Source organism: Bubalus bubalis, chromosome 16, assembly GCF_019923935.1.
Source record: "Bubalus bubalis isolate 160015118507 breed Murrah chromosome 16, NDDB_SH_1, whole genome shotgun sequence".
Classification (NCBI taxonomy): domain Eukaryota; kingdom Metazoa; phylum Chordata; class Mammalia; order Artiodactyla; family Bovidae; genus Bubalus; species Bubalus bubalis.
This window is the reverse complement of record NC_059172.1, coordinates 82915906-82935353: the sequence shown is the minus strand read 5'-3', so window position 1 is coordinate 82935353 and position 19448 is coordinate 82915906. Positions and strand designations below refer to the sequence as shown.

At 36.6% G+C, this 19448-nt stretch overlaps 1 protein-coding gene across 5 annotated transcripts in view; it reads right to left on the bottom strand.

The window, feature by feature from the left end:
* GRIA4 (glutamate ionotropic receptor AMPA type subunit 4) overlaps positions 1-19106 on the bottom strand; it is a 673155-nt gene extending 654049 nt beyond the window's left edge. The window contains exons 1-3 of one of the 5 annotated variants that reach the window (XM_025267033.3): positions 18736-19106; positions 18071-18242; positions 16675-16833 (exon numbers count right to left, since the gene is read on the bottom strand). In XM_025267033.3, coding sequence (XP_025122818.2) covers positions 16675-16833; positions 18071-18158 — 247 coding nt within the window. In that variant the 5' untranslated portion in view covers positions 18159-18242; positions 18736-19106. Of the gene's footprint in view, positions 1-16674; positions 16834-18070; positions 18527-18735 lie in introns of those variants that run through there. The other 4 variants (XM_025267032.3, XM_025267031.3, XM_025267030.3 and 1 more) reach the window with 4 other exon arrangements.
* Between the last annotated feature and the right edge of the window lie 342 nt (positions 19107-19448).

Here is a 19448-nt window from a genome sequence, read left to right as displayed (position 1 = left end):
ATCTTCCCAACACAGGTATAGACAGTTATCTCTTAAGTTTCCTGCATTGCCAGGTGGGTCCTTTACCATTAGTGCCTCGTGGAAAGCCCAAGAAGATGTGGTACATATATACAATGGAATGTTGCTCAACCATAAAAGAGATGGATCATTTGTAGAGATGCAGATGAACTTGGAGTCTATTATACAGAGTAAAGTAACTCAGAAAGATAAAAAAAAATATGTACTAACATATATGTGGAATCTAGAAAAATTATACAAAGCTCTTTTTTTCTTTTTTTAAACTGGGGACCAGTGTTGTTACTGATCAGTAAATGTGAAAATTGAGCTCCTTGGTAATCAGAGCAAAAAGGGAACCATTTGGACTGACATGTTTTTCATTACAAAAAGGAAAGTATATATACAGTTTTTTTCAGAAAATATATATTTATCTTGATTTTAAATAATTGGAGCAGAGAAATAATGAAATGCTTCTCCAACTTGCCAAGGTAAGATTATATATATAGCTTAAATTTAAGCAATTTAAACAAGCAAAAGAGACACTGATGTATAGAACAGTCTTATGGACTCTGTGGGAGAGGGAGAGGGTGGGAAGATTTTGGAGAATGGCATTGAAACATGTAAAATATCATGTATGAAATGAAAAAAAAAAAAAACAAGGATAAAACTAATTTCAAACAGGTGGGATAAGGGCTATTGAAACTAGCAAATTGGTATGGTACTGGCACAAAGACAGAAATATAGATCAATGGAACAAAATAGAAAGCCCAGAGATAAATCCACGCACATATGGGCACCTTATCTTTGACAAAGGAGGCAAGAATATACAATGGATTAAAGACAATCTCTTTAACAAGTGGTGCTGGGAAATCTGGTCAACCACTTGTAAAAGAATGAAACTAGAACACTTTCTAATACCATACACAAAAATAAACTCAAAATAGATTAAAGATCTAAACGTAAGACCAGAAATTATAAAACTCCTAGAGGAGAACATAGGCAAAACACTCTCTGACATACATCACAGCAGGATCCTCTATGACCCACCTCCCAGAATATTGGAAATAAAAGCAAAAATAAACTAATGGGACCTAATTAACCTTAAAAGCTTCTGCACATCAAAGGAAACTATTAGCAAGGTGAAAAGACAGCCTTCAGAATGGGAGAAGATAATAGCAAATGAAGCAACTGACAAACAACAAATCTCGAGAATATACAAGCAACTCCTACAGCTCAACTCCAGAAAAATAAATGACCCAATCAAAAAATGGGCCAAAGAACTAAATAGACATTTCTCCAAAGAAGACATACAGATGGCTAACAAACACTTGAAAAGATGCTCAACATCACTCATTATCAGAGAAATGCAAATCAAAACCACTATGAGGTACCATTTCACACCTGTCAGAATGGCTGTGATCCAAAAGTCTACAAGTAATAAATGCTGGAGAGGGTGTGTAGAAAAGGGAACCCTCTTACACTGTTGGTGGGAATGCAAACTAGTACAGCCACTATGGAGAACAGTGTGGAGATTCCTTAAAAAACTGGAAATAGAACTGCCTTATGATCCAGCAATCCCACTGCTGGGCATACACACTGAGAAAACCAGAAGGGAAAGAGACACGTGTACCCCACTGTTCATCGCAGCACTGTTTATAATAGCCAGGACATGGAAGCAACCTAGATGCCCATCAGCAGATGAATGGCTAAGAAAGCTGTGGTACATATACACAATGGAGTATTACTCGGCCATTAAAAAGAATACACTTGAATCAGTTCTAATGAGGTGGATGAAACTGGAGCCTATTATACAGAGTGAAGTAAGCCAGAAAGAAAAACACCAATACAGTATACTAACACATATATATCGAATTTAGAAAGATGGTAACAATAACCCTGTGTACGAGACAGCAAAAGAGACACTGATGTATAGAACAGTCTTATGGACTCTGTGGGAGAGGGAGAGGGTGGGAAGATTTGGGAGAATGGCATTAAAACATGTAAAATATCATGTATGAAACAAGTTGCCAGTCCAGGTTCGATGCACGATACTGGATGCTTGGGGCTGGTGCACTGGAACCACCCAGAGGTATGGTATGGGGAGGGAGGAGGGAGGAGGGTTCAGGATGGGGAACACATGTATACCTGTGGCGGATTCATTTTGATTTTTGGCAAAACTAATGCAATTATGTAAAGTTTAAAAATAAAATAAAATAAAAAAAAAGAAACTAGCAAATTGTGAAATGTAAAGAAAATTCAGTGTAGGTAATCAAGAATTGACAGGTTTTCATTGTATATTTGACTACAGATGCCTTCTTTCACATGTCTTCTAATTTCATGAACTTTAAGAAGTGCTAAGGAAGCAGGTTTTGATGGCTCAGATGGTAAAGTGTCTGCCTGCAATGCAGGAGACCCAGGTTCAATCCCTGGGGTTGGGAAGATTCTCTAGAGAAGGAAATGGCAACCCACTCCAATATTCTTGCCTGGAGAATTCATGGACAGAGGAGCCTGGTGGGCTACAGTCCATGGGCTTGCAAAGAGTCAGACTCAACTGAGTGACTTTCACTCACTCACTCACAAGGAAGCAGTCAATGAACAGATCATCTGAACAGATGATTCTCTTGAGCATGCTTACTAATACACCTGGGCTTCCCACGTGTGCTTTATTCTACTCTGAAAGAGTACTGAATCAGCATTTTCTAGTTCTTTTGTCAACAGAGACAACATGTTATAAGTACCTAGAAGTTCTTTGCTACCAGATTTAAATTCATCAAAGTGCCATCAGGCCAATGCAATATAAATCAATGTGCATTAATACTTCCATTTTCTTCTTTATAAGACTTATCTCCCTCCTTACCTAACCCATCACATCAACTGACTCTAATGAAAACAAATGAGAAAAAAAAAAAAATATATATATATATATATATATATATATGTTTAAGATAAGGAATGAATCCAATACCTTATTATCTTTAGACCCTCCGCTCAATTTTCTTCTAAAATACATGAAAAGTCTTAGCTATCTTAAGAATGTCCCAAAGATGAGTGAAGAGAAAACTCATCACACATTGGTCATTCATATATTCAAAGATAGATACTGATTCTTGTTTTGTACTAGGTATTGAGTAAGGCTATGAGGATATATTGTTTGACAAGGCAAATAAAGTCCTGGTTATGGGAGTTTCTATTCTACTGGGAATATAGATGATAAATATGTAAACAAATGAAAATAACAATTACAGATTGTTAAAAAAGCAAAGATTATCATATGGTTGGCAATGCAGTACAAAGTAAATGGAGTTTGGTATGAGAGAGCCTACTCTACAGAGGTTGGCATGGAAGATTTCTCTTAGGCAATGACTTTGACCTGAGTCCTGAAGATCCAGAAAAAGCTACTCAACAAAAACTGGATTGGAGGACTCCCCATCCCTAAAAATGAGAATGGAAAATGCAAAGGCATAGAAAATAGAAGGAAAGGATTAAATTATGTGTAGGAACCAAAAAGAAGACTGAGTGAACTCCAACATGGTGGAACATGGCAAAAAGATGGACGAGAGACAGATTATGCTTAGACTCCAAGTCTGTTAAAAGAGTTGCAATTTTACTCCAAGAAACTGAAAACCATTAGAGGGTGTTAAGTAAGAAAAAACAGTATTTTGCTTCAATTCTGAAGGGAACCACTGGCTCTGGTATGTAAAGTGGGTGGGGAGAGGAAATGGCAGTAGCAGGATATTCAGTACTAAATTATTAGAAAAGTATCATTGGCTTGCACTAGAACTGTGGGCTAGAAATGGTGAAAGTTGGAAATACTTGTAATGAACTTTGGAGATAGAAACAAGAGTAGCTGGACAAACAGGGGGAAACCTAGGAAAGTAATAGGTGGACCAAGAAAGCAGATAATAAAAACATCAAAACTAGCAAGTATGAACATGTGAGACTGTCAGGACAGGGAGATGAAGAACAACAAAGAGGAGAACTTGGGAAGAGGTAAAATGCAGAACTGTTCAAGCTCAAATTCAGTCATGATTACAGGGGATTTGCACAAATGTGTCAGTTCAAAGAAATAGTAAAAAAAAAAAAAAAATAGCTCATTCAAATAAATAGAACAGAAAAAAATAAAGATTAGTACCTAACACACATAATAAATCCCCAAAGAGTTAGCATTATACATATAAAATATAAAACCATAAAGTATTCTAAAAAATGTGGAACAATATTCTACAGTTTTAAGGATAGGAATACCTTTATAAGCATAGCATGAAATCTAGAAGCCATGAAGAAAATGACTCACAGATTTGAACATATAACAATTTTAAATGTCTGTATGGTAAAAGGCATCATAAATGAAGCTGGAAGCCAAAGGCACATAGAAAAATAGTAGAAAAATAATCTTCAACATCATGACAAAGGATTCATTTCTATAGTTTGTAAAACACTCCCTCAAATAAAGAAGAAAACATTGGTAAAGTGAAAGAACAACAGTTCACACAGAAAGAGATAAAAGGTCTTCTAGATACAGGAAAATATTCTTAGCCTTACTATTAATCAAAAATATGCAAATTAAAGCAGCAAGTAGATGTCATTTTCACCCATCATACACTTCATAAGGCTCAAGGCAAGAATACTGAAGTGGCTTGCCATTCCCTTCTCCAGTGGACCATGTTTGGTCAGAACTCTCCACCATGACCTGTCCGGTTTGGATGGCCCTACATGGCATGGCTCATAGTTTCATTGAGTTAGACAAGGCTGTGATCCACGTGAGCAGTTTGGTTAGTTTTCTGTGACTGTGGTTTTCATTATGTCTGCTCTCTTATGGACAAGGATAAAAGGCTTCTGGAAGCTTCTTGATGGGAGAGACTGACTGTGGGGGAATCTGGGTCTTCTTCTGATGGGCGGGGTCATGCTCAGTAAATCTTTAATACAATTTTCTGTTGATGGGCTGGGCTGTGTTCCTTCCCTGTTGTTTGGCCTGAGGACTTATGCCCACTCTATGATATTCAGTGTCCCTGACGCCACAGCAGGCCACTGTTGAACTATGCCTCCATCTGAGACTCCTGCACACTCATAGGCAAGTTGGGCTCAGTCTTTTGTGGGGACACTGCTCCTTCCTCCTGGATCCTGGTTCGAACAAAGTTTTATTTCTGCCCTCCAAGAGTCTGTTTCCTCAGTACTGTAGACATGGGAAAATGGACTGGTTCCAAATTGAGAAAGGAGTATGTCCAGGCTGCATATTGTCACCTGCTAATTTAACTTATTTGCAGACTACATCATGTGAAATGCCGGGCTGGATGAAGCACAAGCTGGCATCAAGATTTCTGGGAGAAATATCAATAACCTCAGATATGGAGATGACACCATCCCCATGGCAGAAAGTGAGGAGGAACTAAAGAGCCTCTAGATGAAAGTGAAAGAGAAGAGTGAAAAAGCTGGCTTAAAACTCAAAATTCAGAAAACTAAGATCTTGGCATCCGGTTCCATCACTTCATGGCAAATAGATGGGGAAACAATGGAAACAGTGACAGACTTTTTTTTCTTGAACTCCAAAATCACTGCAGATGGTGACTGCAGCCATGAAATTAAAAGATGCTTGCTCCTTGGAAGAAAAGCTATGACCAACCTAGACAGCATATTAAAAAAACAGAGACATTACTTTACTAACAAAGTTCTGTCTAGTCAAAGCTATGTTTTTTTTTCAGTAGTCATGTGTTGATGTGAGATCTGAACCATTAAGAAAGCTGGAGAATTGCTGCTTTTGAACTGTGGTGCTAGAGAAGACTCTTGAGAGTAACTTGGACTGCAAGGAGATCAAACCAGTCAATCCTAAAGAAATCAGTCCTGAATATTCATTGGAAGGACTGATGCTGAAACTGAAGCTCCAGTATTTTGGCCACATGATGCAAATAACTGATTCATTAGAGAAGAGCCTGATGCTGGGAATGATGGAAGGCAGGAGGAGAAGGGGATGCCAGAAAATGAGATGGCTGGTTGGCATTACTGACTTGATGGACATGAGTCTGAACAAGCTCCAGGAGTTGGTGATGGACAGGGAATCCTGCATGTTGCAGTCCATGGGGTCCCAAAGAGTTGGACATGACTGAGTGACTGATCTGAACTGAACTAAACTTCACACATTAGGACAGGTGAAGATTCAAGAAACTGATAATAATTAGTGTTAGCAGGTTGTAGAAAACCAATTATTCTTACATCTTGGTTGCTGTAAATGTAAATAATACTTTTTGAGGAAAGGACATTAACAATATGGACTAAAAGCAAAAATACACATTGTTCGATATAGTAATTTAATTTCCAGGAATTAATCCTATGGGAATATTCACACAGGTACTCAGATAGCTTTACTGCTATTCTGTTTGTAACATAAAAAACGGGAAACAACATAAATGTTGATCCAGAAGCCACTGACTACATTTAATAGCAACTTTGCACAATGGCATTACATAGCAGTAAAAGAAAATAAGATAGGTCTTATATACTGAGAGAAAACTTTTCATGAAATAAAACATTAATAAAATACATTTATAGATTAATATTGTTATTAAAAAGTTATATATATATAGGTATTTTATGTTTATAGTTTTCTACTGCTCACTTTAGGTCTATACACATAAAAAGAAAAGTCCAGAAAGATCTATTTACTGTGATTACCCCTTAGTGGTGAGACTGTAATAATATTTTGGCTCTTAAGATTTCTAAATCACTTGAAATTTTCATGGGTCAGTTTAAAAAGATAAACATATGAGAATGGAATGAAAACAATATGTAATGTATGTATATATGTGTGTGTGTGTGTATATATGTATGTGTATATATATATATATATATATATATATATATATATATATATATATAAAGTTACTGATGAGAAAGTTACCCATGAGCATGCTGGGCTGGATGAAGCACAGGATGGAATCAAGACTGCTTTGACAAATATCAATAAACTCAGATATGCAAATGACATCACCCTTATGGCAGAAAGTGAATAGGAACTAAAGAACCTCTTGATGAAGGTGAAAGAGGAGAGTGAAAAAGCTGGCTTAAAAGTCAACATTCAAAAAACGAAGATCACGGCATTTGGTCACATTATTGCATGGCAAATAGATGGGGAAACAATGGAATCAGTGACAGACTTTATTTTCTTGAACTCCAAAAATCACTGCAGATGGTGACTGTAGCTATGAAATTAAAAGATGCTTGCTCCTTGGAATAAAAGCTATGACAAACCTAGGCAACATATTAAAAAGCAGAGACATCACTTTACTGACAAAGGCCCATATAGTAAAAGCTATGATTTTTCCAGTAGTCATATATGGATATAAGATTTGGACATAAAGAAGGCTGAATGCTGAAAAATTGATGCTTTTGAACTGTAGTGTTGGAGAAGACCCTTGAGAATCCCTTGGACAGTGTGGAGATCAAACCAGTCCATTCTAAAAGAAATCAGTCCTGAATATTTATTGGAAGGACTGATGCTGAAGCTGAAGTTCCAATATTTTGGCCACCATGCTGGGAACAATTAAAGGCAGGAGGAGAAGGGGACGACAGAGGATGAGACGGTTGGATGGCATCACTGACTCAATGGCCGTGAGTTTGAGCGAGCTCTGGGAGATGGTGAAAGATAGGGAAACCTGGTGTGATGCAGTCCATGGGGTTGCAAAGAGACTGAGTGATTGAACAGCAGCAACAATGAGGAATTGCTTTTATAAAAATAAGGATATAAGCAAAAATAAGCAAACAATGGTTATAGCTTAGGTGTAATTTTTGCTGGAGAAGTATAATGGCTTGTTCAAAGAAACGTATTACATCACAGTTTTTTTTGCCTTTCACTTTTAAGATAACATTGAACTTTTTATTTATGACTCTAGTAGTTTTATTAAATTAGAGGCAAGTAAGGACACTATGAAGACGGCAGCAATTTTGACTTAGGTCAATGATCTTTAAGAGATTCCTCATTATGTTTATTGGAATCCAAAAACATGTAAGGGAAAACATGAAATGAACTCTCTGACCACTAGTCATCAAATAACATTCCTATAAAGATTATGTAGGTTGACCAAATAATGAAGTATCCAATGTTTGTGCAGGATATAAAGACTCATTTATTAATTTTAAAATCTGGTGGAATTTATTTATTTTTACACCTGGTGGCATTTTGCTGCTGCTGCTAAGTCACTTCAGTTGTGTCCAACTCTGTGCGACCACATAGACGGCAGCCCACCAGGCTCCCCCATGCCTGGGATTCTCCAGGAAAGAACACTGGAGTGGGTTGCCATTTACTTCTCCAACGCATGAAAGTGAAAGTGAAGTTGCTCAGTCGTGTCCGACTCTTAGCAACCCCATGGACTGCAGCCTACCAGGCTCCTCCAACCATGGGATTTTCCAGGCAAGAGTACTAGAGTGGGTTGCCATTGCCTTCTCCGAGTGGCATTTTATTCACCGGGTAAATGGAAAATGTGAAAGAAGTAACTTTGAGGGAAACATCTTTCTATTCAAATTTGGAGTTAGCTAACCACTGTCACACAGAGTGATGGCTATCTTATATATACTATACTAATCAGGACACTTTAGTGTGAATGGGAGGCACATATTCAGGATCTGATGCCCTGAATACTTTGTGGTTAGGCAAATTTTCTTAACTACAAATCTTTAGTTTTTCCATATATAAAATGAAAATAATAGTGATGCCTGTTTCTTACAGTTGTATAAGAATATAAGTAATTAATACAGACCCTTGGCATATAATCACTAGCTAATTATATTATCAAGGAGAAATGAGTTTAAAAAACAGCTATTTCAAATTCTGCAAATTATTAAAAGACTTTGACTAAGGAACAATGGAATTTACTAATCAGTAAATCACTGATGACCTTCAAGAACACTGTTGCAGGAGTGGTGATGGTTAAGGGAAAAGGCAAGTCATGATAAAAATAGAAGGAGTTGATGTGGAATGTGTAGTGCTTTTGATAGTCAAGACAAGAAATAAAAATAATACGATGATAGTTTAATAGGCAGAATTCCAAACCAAGCATTTTCCCAGCTAGGACACATTGATTATTTTCTGTGATGAGGAAGAAGCTATCGGAGACTACGTTTATGGAAAAATTCTTGGTTAGTTTAAAAAAGAAAATCCAACTGGCTTTTGAAATGAAGAAGATAGGGAATGGAGTACTGTTTATCTAATCTATGTATAACTCCTTTAGGGCTGTGGGCCGTGTGTGTGTGTGTGTGTGTGTGTATGTGTGTGTGTGTGAGTGACTGAAATTCATTGATACGCTATTCAAAAATTTAGACTGTCTCTCTGTTTACACACACATACATGCATACACACATGCCACACTCAAGAACACATAGTTGCATACAATTAGGAGAATCCATTAATCCCTTTAATCCATTCATGAACCAATTCTTTCTCCAAATGGTCCACAGATTCCCAACAAAGTTATCCTCTTGTAGGACTTAGAAATAGTTTAGACAAATATGCATTTAGATTTGTGTATAAATTAAAATTAACAGTTAAGTTAGAGGTCACAAATTCCCATGAAATACAAATAAAATATATTTATTCAAAACACAAATTACTTTTCAAAATATAAACAGAAAATATAAACTTGAAATTTTTGCACTGATTCAGAAATAAATGTTCTATGTGACACAGAAAATGTAATACAGCTAAATTTAATTGAGTTATAATTATAGGCTAAATATTTTCCAAGCACTTTTCTAATATCATAAAATACATGTGTCTTTTGTTAACGAATGAAGAAACTGAGACTTAAAAGTGCAAGTAACTGGCCCACTATCAGGTTGCAAATCCAAGCCCATCTGGATCAAAAGTCCAGAAAAGATTATCCCTATCACTAATTATAAGAATATTCTAGGCCACTATACACAAAGAGTACGCATTAACAGAATCTATGTGGGATTAATAAAGGCTGCTTTTTTTTTTCTAGTCAAAATATAAAAGAACACTAAAGAAAAGAGAAGAAAAGACTGATGTTAAGGATCAATTACCCTTGCAACTTGTTATTAAAATTCGGCAAAGATCACTATTTACTTGAAATTCTTCCTATCTCTTGGCTCCCATGAATTATTCTTACCTCACTTTCCTCTGAACTCTGACCCATTTCCTTCAGTTTCCCTTTCTCTCCTTGTCCCTGAAATACTGGTATTTCCTGGGATTTTGTCCTCAGCATTCTTTTCACTGCTTTTGCTCTCTCTGGATGATATCATCCACATCCATGGTTTCAGTCATTATTCAGTGTCTCTCTTCAGTTCAGACTGAGCCCAAGAGCTCCAGATACATATGTCCAAAACTCTTATTGCATTTAAATGTCTTTTAAATGCCTCCTTATCCATATATCCACACTAAACTCATCTTCCTCATTTAAATCTGCTCCTTCTTTGGTGTGCCCCTTCCGAGTTTGGTTTTGATAATTTGTCAAAACTAAAAATTGAAGAAATCATCTTTAATTCTTACCATACTTCTTTTCACCAGCCTACACAGACATCCAATCCATCACTACGTTCTGTCAACAGTTCTGTATGGATCTATTTACTTTGCTCTTGTCTAAGAGCTTCCACTTTTATTCAAGAACTTACCATCCTAAGTTGTATTACTTCAAGACAACTGTTTTTTCCTTCCCATTTCCCCCACTTCTGGTACATTTTCCTTCTTGAAATCATCCTGTTATTTATAAAACATAAATCTGATTATGCCACTGTTGTGTTAAATCATTTACGGGTCCCGCTTTTATTCAAAAGAGTTTCCTTACAAGAGCTACAAGCCCATGTGTGGATCTACAAAGCTTCGCCCCTTAGCATACCTCTCCTTCCCCTCACACTCAGTACTACAGTCAGACTAAAGCACATGCAGTGGTTCAGTCACACCCGGCCTCACCATCCCTTGATGCCTGGTCATGTGCTGCTACTTTGGCGAGGGGTGCCTTCCTTTCTGTCTACATTTCAAATAACTAGCGCCTTAAAGCCCAGATCAGGTAATAACTCCCATAGGGCAGCATGCCAAGTTTGATGTTCCTTCCTGTGCTAATCTCTGTCACAGCACTCTATTTCTCTGTCATAATACTTTGTCTTACTGAACTGTGATAATTGGCTTGTATATATTTCCTACTGCTCCTTGAGGGCAACAACTACTCATAATTTTCAGTATCCTCATTTCTGGGCTTCCCAGGTGGCTTAGTGGTAAAGAATTTGCCTTCAATGCAGGAGACACGAATTGGATCTCTGGATCAGGACAATCCCTGGAGAAGGAAATGGCAACCCACTCCAGTATTCTTGCCTGGGAAATTCCATGAACAGAGTAGCCTGGTGGGCTACAGTCCATGGGGTTGTAAAAGAGTCAGATATGATTTAGTGACTAAATATCAATCTTCATTTCTAGTAGAGTGTCTTAAATACAGTTGTCCTTGATAAACATGTTTAATGAATAAGTGACTATGTTTATTATCTAATCTAGTGAGTGAATGGGCAGATTCATTACAAAATATGACTTCAGTCTTTGCTGCATCACTCACTGTCATCTGATTAATGAATAAGTTGCCCAGAAATGTCTTGCCCTATTTTCTTAAAAATATTACAATACAATTAGAAAAAAAGACAGTTATTTTATTTCTTGATTCAAGTAATCTCAGTACAGATGTATTTTTCACATCCATGGTCTCCTGGTTAAAGTGCTAGGTTAGTGACTAGAACAACTGGGTTCAAACCTAAACTCTGTGACTTATTAGCTACATGGTCTTTGGCAAATCAAGAGATTTCCTTCAGCCGAATCTGGCTTACCTAAAAATAATGGCTATCTTCTCAGACAGGCTCACTCCAAGATTAGTTGAGGTCAAATAAAATCATGTACACAAAAACAGTATAAAACCTGTGTTATAATAAAATGTAAGGTATATGGAATTTATTCTTCATTTTAAATTCCTGAACACTAGTAAAATTCTGTTAATAAGATATATACATAATTCTTAAAGTCAGAAAGTAAAAATTGTTCCTCTTTGAGAAATAAACACCTCTTGGGAGAATTCATAAGAAAAAAAGTAAAGAGAATTTTTTCAAATGGGTTTATGGAAGTTTAATCCTGTGACAATTTTGAAATACATCAATGCAAATTGTGCATCATTTAAGAAAGGTCCAAGCCACAGGAATATGACTCATCTTTGTCATCAATCTCATGATGGAAAATTAAGATAAAAGGGGGAAATAATATTATAAAACTAAGTGATTATTTCAAATCAACATAGAAGCTTGCTATCAACTCAAAATAGGGAAACTTAATTACAGTAACTCATTTTCCTAAAAACAATCAAAAGTCAAACGATATTCAATTCTAGTATATTTCTTATAACAACTATGAAGGTCAAAATATCAGAATTTTGATTTTAGCATTTTTAAAATATTATATCAGTCCAATATATACTTTTAGAATGCCTTTTTAGGGTAGCATGTTCCTGAAAAGAAAGATATATAATATTTAAATATTGTTAAAGCCAAAAAACCTTATTATTCAGCACCCTTAAATTCAACATGTTTGAATTCAGTCCATAGTATATAAGCAAAAATGCCTGCAGACCCTACTGGATATACTGTCACATTTAAAACATATTTAGATTAGCTAAACAAGTATATTTTACACACTAACCTACTTTTACAAGTAGCACTCAACTTGGATATTTAGGGTTGATAACCAAACCCTTCACAAATAGAATTAATATTTAAGTTAAAAAAGAACAACTTTTTCATCATTACTAAGGTATAATATGCATTCTATTCTTGATTTACAACTTTCCAATCCGTCATGTTGCAAACCACTGAATAGACAGATTTTAGACAGAAAAGGTGAGTAAGATAAACAAATCATTAAAAAATAAATAATAAACTATAACAAAAATATTAACCAGTTAGTCTTTCCTATCCAAGTTTAAAAAGTTGGAAATGTTCAACAAAAATTCTATTTCACCTAAGTGACAATACCTAACTACTTAATGTTTCTTATTATATATTTTCTACTACCCATTTGAAATTAAAAGAATCATTTGAGTAACTGAACATCTCTGTGTTTTACTGTAAAGAGGCTGCCTCTTTTACAGGATTTCAAACATAACTGAACTAAAGTGATAATTGCAATCTCTCTCTTTTTTTTATCTTTTAGAAAACTTGATGATAGACTACATCAGTATTTTGGTTATTATTGCTTTGGCCAAATTTAAGATATATTATCCTCCAAACAAAAACATCTTTATTAATAAACTATTAGAAAAATATAAGAACACAGCCTCAATTTAGGTTGTCTTAAATGTTTTGCAGAGAACATACTCAATTTAACTAGCATGTTTGCTTGTGAAGATAGCTATTTGGAGTCAAATGCATAATATTTTGTTAAAGAAAACTGTCCACATCAAATTATTTTTTTTAATATCAATTTTTCCAAAGCCCATATTTTGAATAGATTATAGCAAATAAATGTATATCTTTAATTACATTTTGATATTTGACTACTTGGGCTACCTATTACACCTATACTTGGTTATTTAAATATGCCATAATTCTATATTATCTGTATTTCTTGTAATTTCAGTTTTATACTAGGCAAAGTATGATTTTTCAACAATGGGGATAGTTTAAAAAGAGAACAACATTTTAATTTAATCTTACACAAATGCTGTTTAAAAAAAAAAAGTTACAAGCTAAAATAAACCCGATTCTCCTTCAGAAACTTGAGATTTATCCCAACAGTGCAAATTTTGAGTTTATTGGGGTTTATATTTATGTAGTATGTCAACTCCATATGCAGGATGTTTAGATTGTCCAAAATATTCTTTAAACTTTAATTTTGAGACAGAAGAATCGACCTTAAATTACATTTAGCCAGTAGATGACCAATAATACTCTTTATTCCTTAGTGTGCTATTTTTAGTTTTTAAGTGTATATTTCATAAAATAAATATATCCTATACAGTGGTTCTCATTCACAAAGACACTAGATTATGCAGTTTTACAAGGATTCACTTTAGGAAAATCATATTTAAAATAAACCTAGTTGAACACATATTATACATTTATATTTAATACAACATAAAAAATTTTAAAATCTAGTCTATATCGCTATGAGGAATAATTTCATGTTAATTCTCTAGAACACTATTTTTACCTTGTGTACCCAAAGGCATAGAGCTTGATACATGAGGTTGCCTCATAATTATTGCTTATGTTTCACCTTTGATTAGACTGGAAAATCACATGTGTACAGGCTCGGCTCTTGGTCAGTTCATTTAACAAACACCAATCACCTAACCCATACTCTCTGATCATTGATTTTTCCCAAATCCTATTTATATTCATAAGGACATTTGGCATACTTATATGTCAAAAAATTTTCCTTTCTTCACTAGAAAATGTTTTTCCCTTATTTACAACTTTTTATTTTAATACTTTAAACATGTACACAAAGTCAATTACAAATGATTATGAAAAACATGATACCACTAACTATTTACATTACACTTGGAATCAAAATAAGCAGACTTTGTTTTCTTAGCTTCAATTTTCTCAATTCTAATATGTTAAAGAACAGCATCCTACCTATATTTTATACCTATTTCTACTTTTTCATGCTGTGTACAGTTTTTTATCAATTTTTATGTTTACAGGTTCTTTGTCACTAACATTTTATTCTATATAACATTTTTATCACATAAATAATATGATACTAATTAAAATTAACCTGAATGAGATTAACAAATTATGTGGAAGGAGAAAAGAAAGAATTATCACTGTAGTTTATAAAGCTGGAAGCCAGAATACAAACTTTAGAATACTTAAGAACCTAATCTGGAAAAATAAAACTAATATAGTTCCACTTTTATGAAAGTCTTTCAAAATTAAATAATAAAAATATATATTTAAATAGCAATTTACTGTAGACAAAGTACCTTCAGATATATTTGAGTCATAAATTATTTTTAAACTTAGTAGTGTTTTTGTTGCCAAAATCTCAAGAGAGATATAAGGAAAATACTTAAATCAACAGATAACATTCATGTACTAAGGAAAATATTTTATACCTAGAACTATTTGAAATGTTGACATCTCTATCAAAACTTGGAACAAAAAATATTAACAAGACATTTAAAAAAATAGCTATTCATAAACTTAGCTCTAATTTATGTTCATTTCTGCTTAAAAACAATTCCCATATAATTATCTTCATAATGAATATTTATCTTATTACTAAATAAAACAAGTGATTTTTCAAAGTAAATAGTACTCAAAGGAACTAAAGCATTCCTGCAAATTAATACAATCAATGTAGATTAAAAAAAAAATTCAAATGCTTTAACCTCCTTATGAAATGAAGTTCAAAAATAAAGTATTAATTAGGTGCCTAAAATTAAGGAGACATGATCATGTTATTTGTTAGATGAATTAATCACAGATATATATGAATTAAATGAAACAGATATCCTCCTAACACATAAAAACTCTTTGTTTTCAAATTCACTTGTTTGTTCAAAATACAGTTTCTTGTACTTAGAAAGAGTACTTTCAAAATAAAAATATACTCAGCCTGATATATTAAAAATATTATATAATGCAGACTGAATATTATTATTGTGCAAAACTTTATATAGAAACTATTTCTACATGTCTTACGTAATCTATAACAATTATCTTAACACAAAAATTTTAAGAAGCAGTAAATTAGCATCTAAAAATAAGGAGATATGGAAAACATGTATTTCCTTCAAGAGTGAAAATGTAACCTAAATGCTCTATTGATCATATTTTATTGATTTTTAAATTAATACACAGTTGCTTACATTTTTACTTTATGTTATGCAGTATTTTCACAGGGGAGCTCTGAAAAACTGTTTAATTATAACATTAGGTAAGATCACCAAATCTTTATTGTATTGCAGGGATAATAGATTCAGCTGGGTTAGTATGTGAATTCAGTGGGTTGGAGATTAACATGATTTGCCACCAAGGTAAGAATCCATGGAGTTATATCCACAGGATATATACATTACCTGATAGCAAGAGACATTTACAATCCAGAATATAAGAGCAGGGCAGCCTCAAGTGACATCACCAGATCATCTGCAGTGTCAACCAACCTAGTGGAATATACATCCTCCACACCACCACTTCCCACTTTCTCACTGTTAGCAAACCTTCCATTGCCTTTATCAGTGTACGAGAGCATGTGTCTTCTTTAAAAGCAAGATGTATGCTCACTCAAGTCAAAAGCAAATACAAACCAAAGGAAAATAAATTTAAAAAAAAAAAAAAAAACAAGACTGAGTACAATTTTCACTAACTTGATGTGCATGTTGTAGGAATAATACTGAAATGTTAAAAGAGAAAGTAATTTCAAGAAAAAGAAAAGAAAGAAAAGGAGGGAGGGAGAAGGAGGAGGGAGAGAGAGATGAAGGGAGGGAAGAAGGAAGGAAGAGAAGGAAAAACCAGCCAAATATACTGGAGACTAAATCTTGTCTGTAACTCTGATTTCCTCTATAACCAGCAAACTGTGGAGAGCTTGAATGTCTTTCTAAAATATAATAACAGTAATAATACAGAGGAAAGGGACTCTATTGCCCCGTCTTAATTCTCTTCTCATTTATCTTCAACTTATGTTTTACTTACAAGCATTTGTTACGGCAAAGCTGTTGGCGGTCTCGATGTTGTCCACATGAGGTACCAAATTAAAAGGAGCTTCTGACGCATTGGGGCTGGTGTTATGAAGAAAAATTGCTAATCGAAAAGCAGTGTACTCCTGATCTGTGTTTCGGATGAAGAGACCACCTAGCAAAAACAGCAGAAAAAGCCCGTTCAGTGTTTCCTCTTGTAACTATTATTACACCTGCACTAAGCACTGTCAAATCCATGGCCATTCACCAATACACACATTAAGGAGCTAGCCCTGCCACATCTTGGGAGACTGCCCTTTGTCTCTAAAGAGTATGTTTAGTATTTCAGTCTTTAGGACAACTCAGCTTTTTACTGTCCCAATCTGTCATGATCACAGTGGCCTCTAAGACAGACCATTTAGTGTGTTTTGCCTTCTCTCTCTTGCCCTTCCTATGATTCCCAGCACACTGCTACAGAAGCCAGCTCCAGGCATTTCTAAGATGCATGCAGATGAGCAGAAAAGACAATTTGCATTAAAATACAGAAATGAAGGTTTGTGATGACATGCAGGTGAGAGGGAAATCAGAAGGGAGACGTGAACTTTGTTTTTGTGAAGTTCCTGGACCCAGCCTAATTAGCCCCGTTTTGTGCACTGTCCACGAGAAATGATGCAGTGTGAGGCTGGGCTTAGCTGGAAGGAATTCAATAGCTGCGTCCCATCAAAAGACAGGGGAGAACAGAAAAAAAAAAAAAAAAAAAAAAGCCAAGGGCAGGACGGATAGGGTCCCCAGAAATAGAGTCCAGAGGGAGGATTAAGGGCAAAAAATTCAAGAGGAAAACAAAAGAAGAAAAGGTTCCAGGAAAGGGATATAATTTTGGAATCAGTTAACTGGTAGCAAGCAAAGACAAGTAGGTCAGGGTGTAAATGTCTTCTTTCTTTTTTTTTCTTTTCTTTTCTTTTTCTTTCTTTCTTTTTTTTTTTTTTTTTTTTAATCTAAGCAATGTCTTCTTGTAATAGTGAAAGCTGTTGCCTATAGCACAGGAGGAAGAGTGGATGGGTTTTGTTTTGTTTAAGGAAACTCTACATCCCTTCATACTCCAGAGAAAGAAACGAAAAGAGATATTAGATAAAATGCAATCAAACCCCACGGAGATTTTATCCTAACTTATTGCAATCCTACTTCAGCGACATGAGACTGAGGATGGATGGAATATAGACTGAGAACCTCTCTGTGCTGTTTCAACTGAACCAGCACCAAACAGGCAGTCCTTATAAAGGGAAGAAAGGACGAGAAAAGAGGAGAAAGGAGACGCGGAATGTTCCTTAAATTGCTTATCAGCAACTCATTTAACTCACTTTCGGTATCTGCTACAGCCACCCACATGCATACCCCACTGAATCTGAGCTTACCTATTTGCACGCTGCTCGGAAAGGCTCCCATGGCGAGTCCCCAAAATCCAGAAAATAACAAGACAATCTGTCTGCAAATAATCCTCATCTTCTTTTCTCCTCTCCCTGGCGCGCGCTCTTTCTCTCGCACTCTTCCTAAAGGCCGTTCAGAGAGGCATTGAGGACTATGGCGCTAAAATTAAAAACAAACAGGAAAAAAAAAAAAAAAACGGAAAGAGGTTTGGACTGTTTAAGGTTATGACTTCCCTTAGCAACCCATCCCGAGCTGCGAAATTTTTCCTGCAGTCTCCATAGCCCTGGGAGAGGTTTGCTGTCCGGCTGCAAATATTGCACATGCAAAAGATGGTGGTGGAGCGGTTCCTGCCTGCTCGCAGGGATGAGACATGCGCTCTATCTGTGCCTAGCTCACATTCACGCTCGGCCCTCGCTTTCTCACCTACACACACACGCGCGCGCACGCATACACACACACACACACACACACACACCTACACACACTGGCGCCGCGGCCGCCGCGCGCTCCGCGGCTGGGGTCTGCCACCGGCCACCTAGAGCCCCCGCCGCCCCGCGCGTCGCGCCCCCCGGCGGCCCCTCCACAGGCGTGGAGCGCTAGCTCCGCACGTCCCTCGCCCACCGCCCGGCGGGCTTCGCCCCTTGCTGCTCACCGGAGCGCCCCAGGCTCTCCGACGCTCCGCAACCAGTGGAGACAGGTTTTTCCCTTTCACGGCTCCCGCCTCTCTCCTTCCCGCTTTGGCAGGGGGGTTCCACTCTGGGAGTGGGCACCCCCAGGGTCCCACTCTTTGCTTTCCAGGCGCCCCTGTTCCTCGGCCACGTGAGGCTGGAAATCCACCCGCGGGCCAGGTCCTCAAGCCCCGACCAGGGCCCCTGGGAACTGGTCCCTCCCGGTGCTCCCGGCACCCTGCCGCATTCTTGCAGGCTCTGGGGAGGATCGGCTGCCTCCCTCTCCAGCTCAGCCTTTCTCTCAGCCTCGCCCTCTTCTGCCACTGGGCTGCGCACAGGACTCCGGTCTGCGCTGCAGCAAATGTTTCTCATCAACAAACAGCCCAGGGAATCTGGAGGGCCTGAGAAAGGGATGGATGAAATGAGGGGGCTCAGGGAGAGCAAGGACGAGGAAAGGCGCAAAGGGCAGCCGCCGGGGAGTCTAAGAGTCCGGGACCAGCGAGGAGAAGAAACACAGAGAGGCTGAAACAGGCTAGGAAAGAGACCAAGGAAGGAAAAGTTAATTTAAAGAACAAAGAAGGGTAACGACCAAGGTGGGGGACTGAGAAATGAAAACGAAATAGAGCCTTTACGCTGTTCTTTGAAAGTCAGGGAACTAGCAGTAAGAACCGCTTAACCTGCAAAGTAAGAAGGGGAG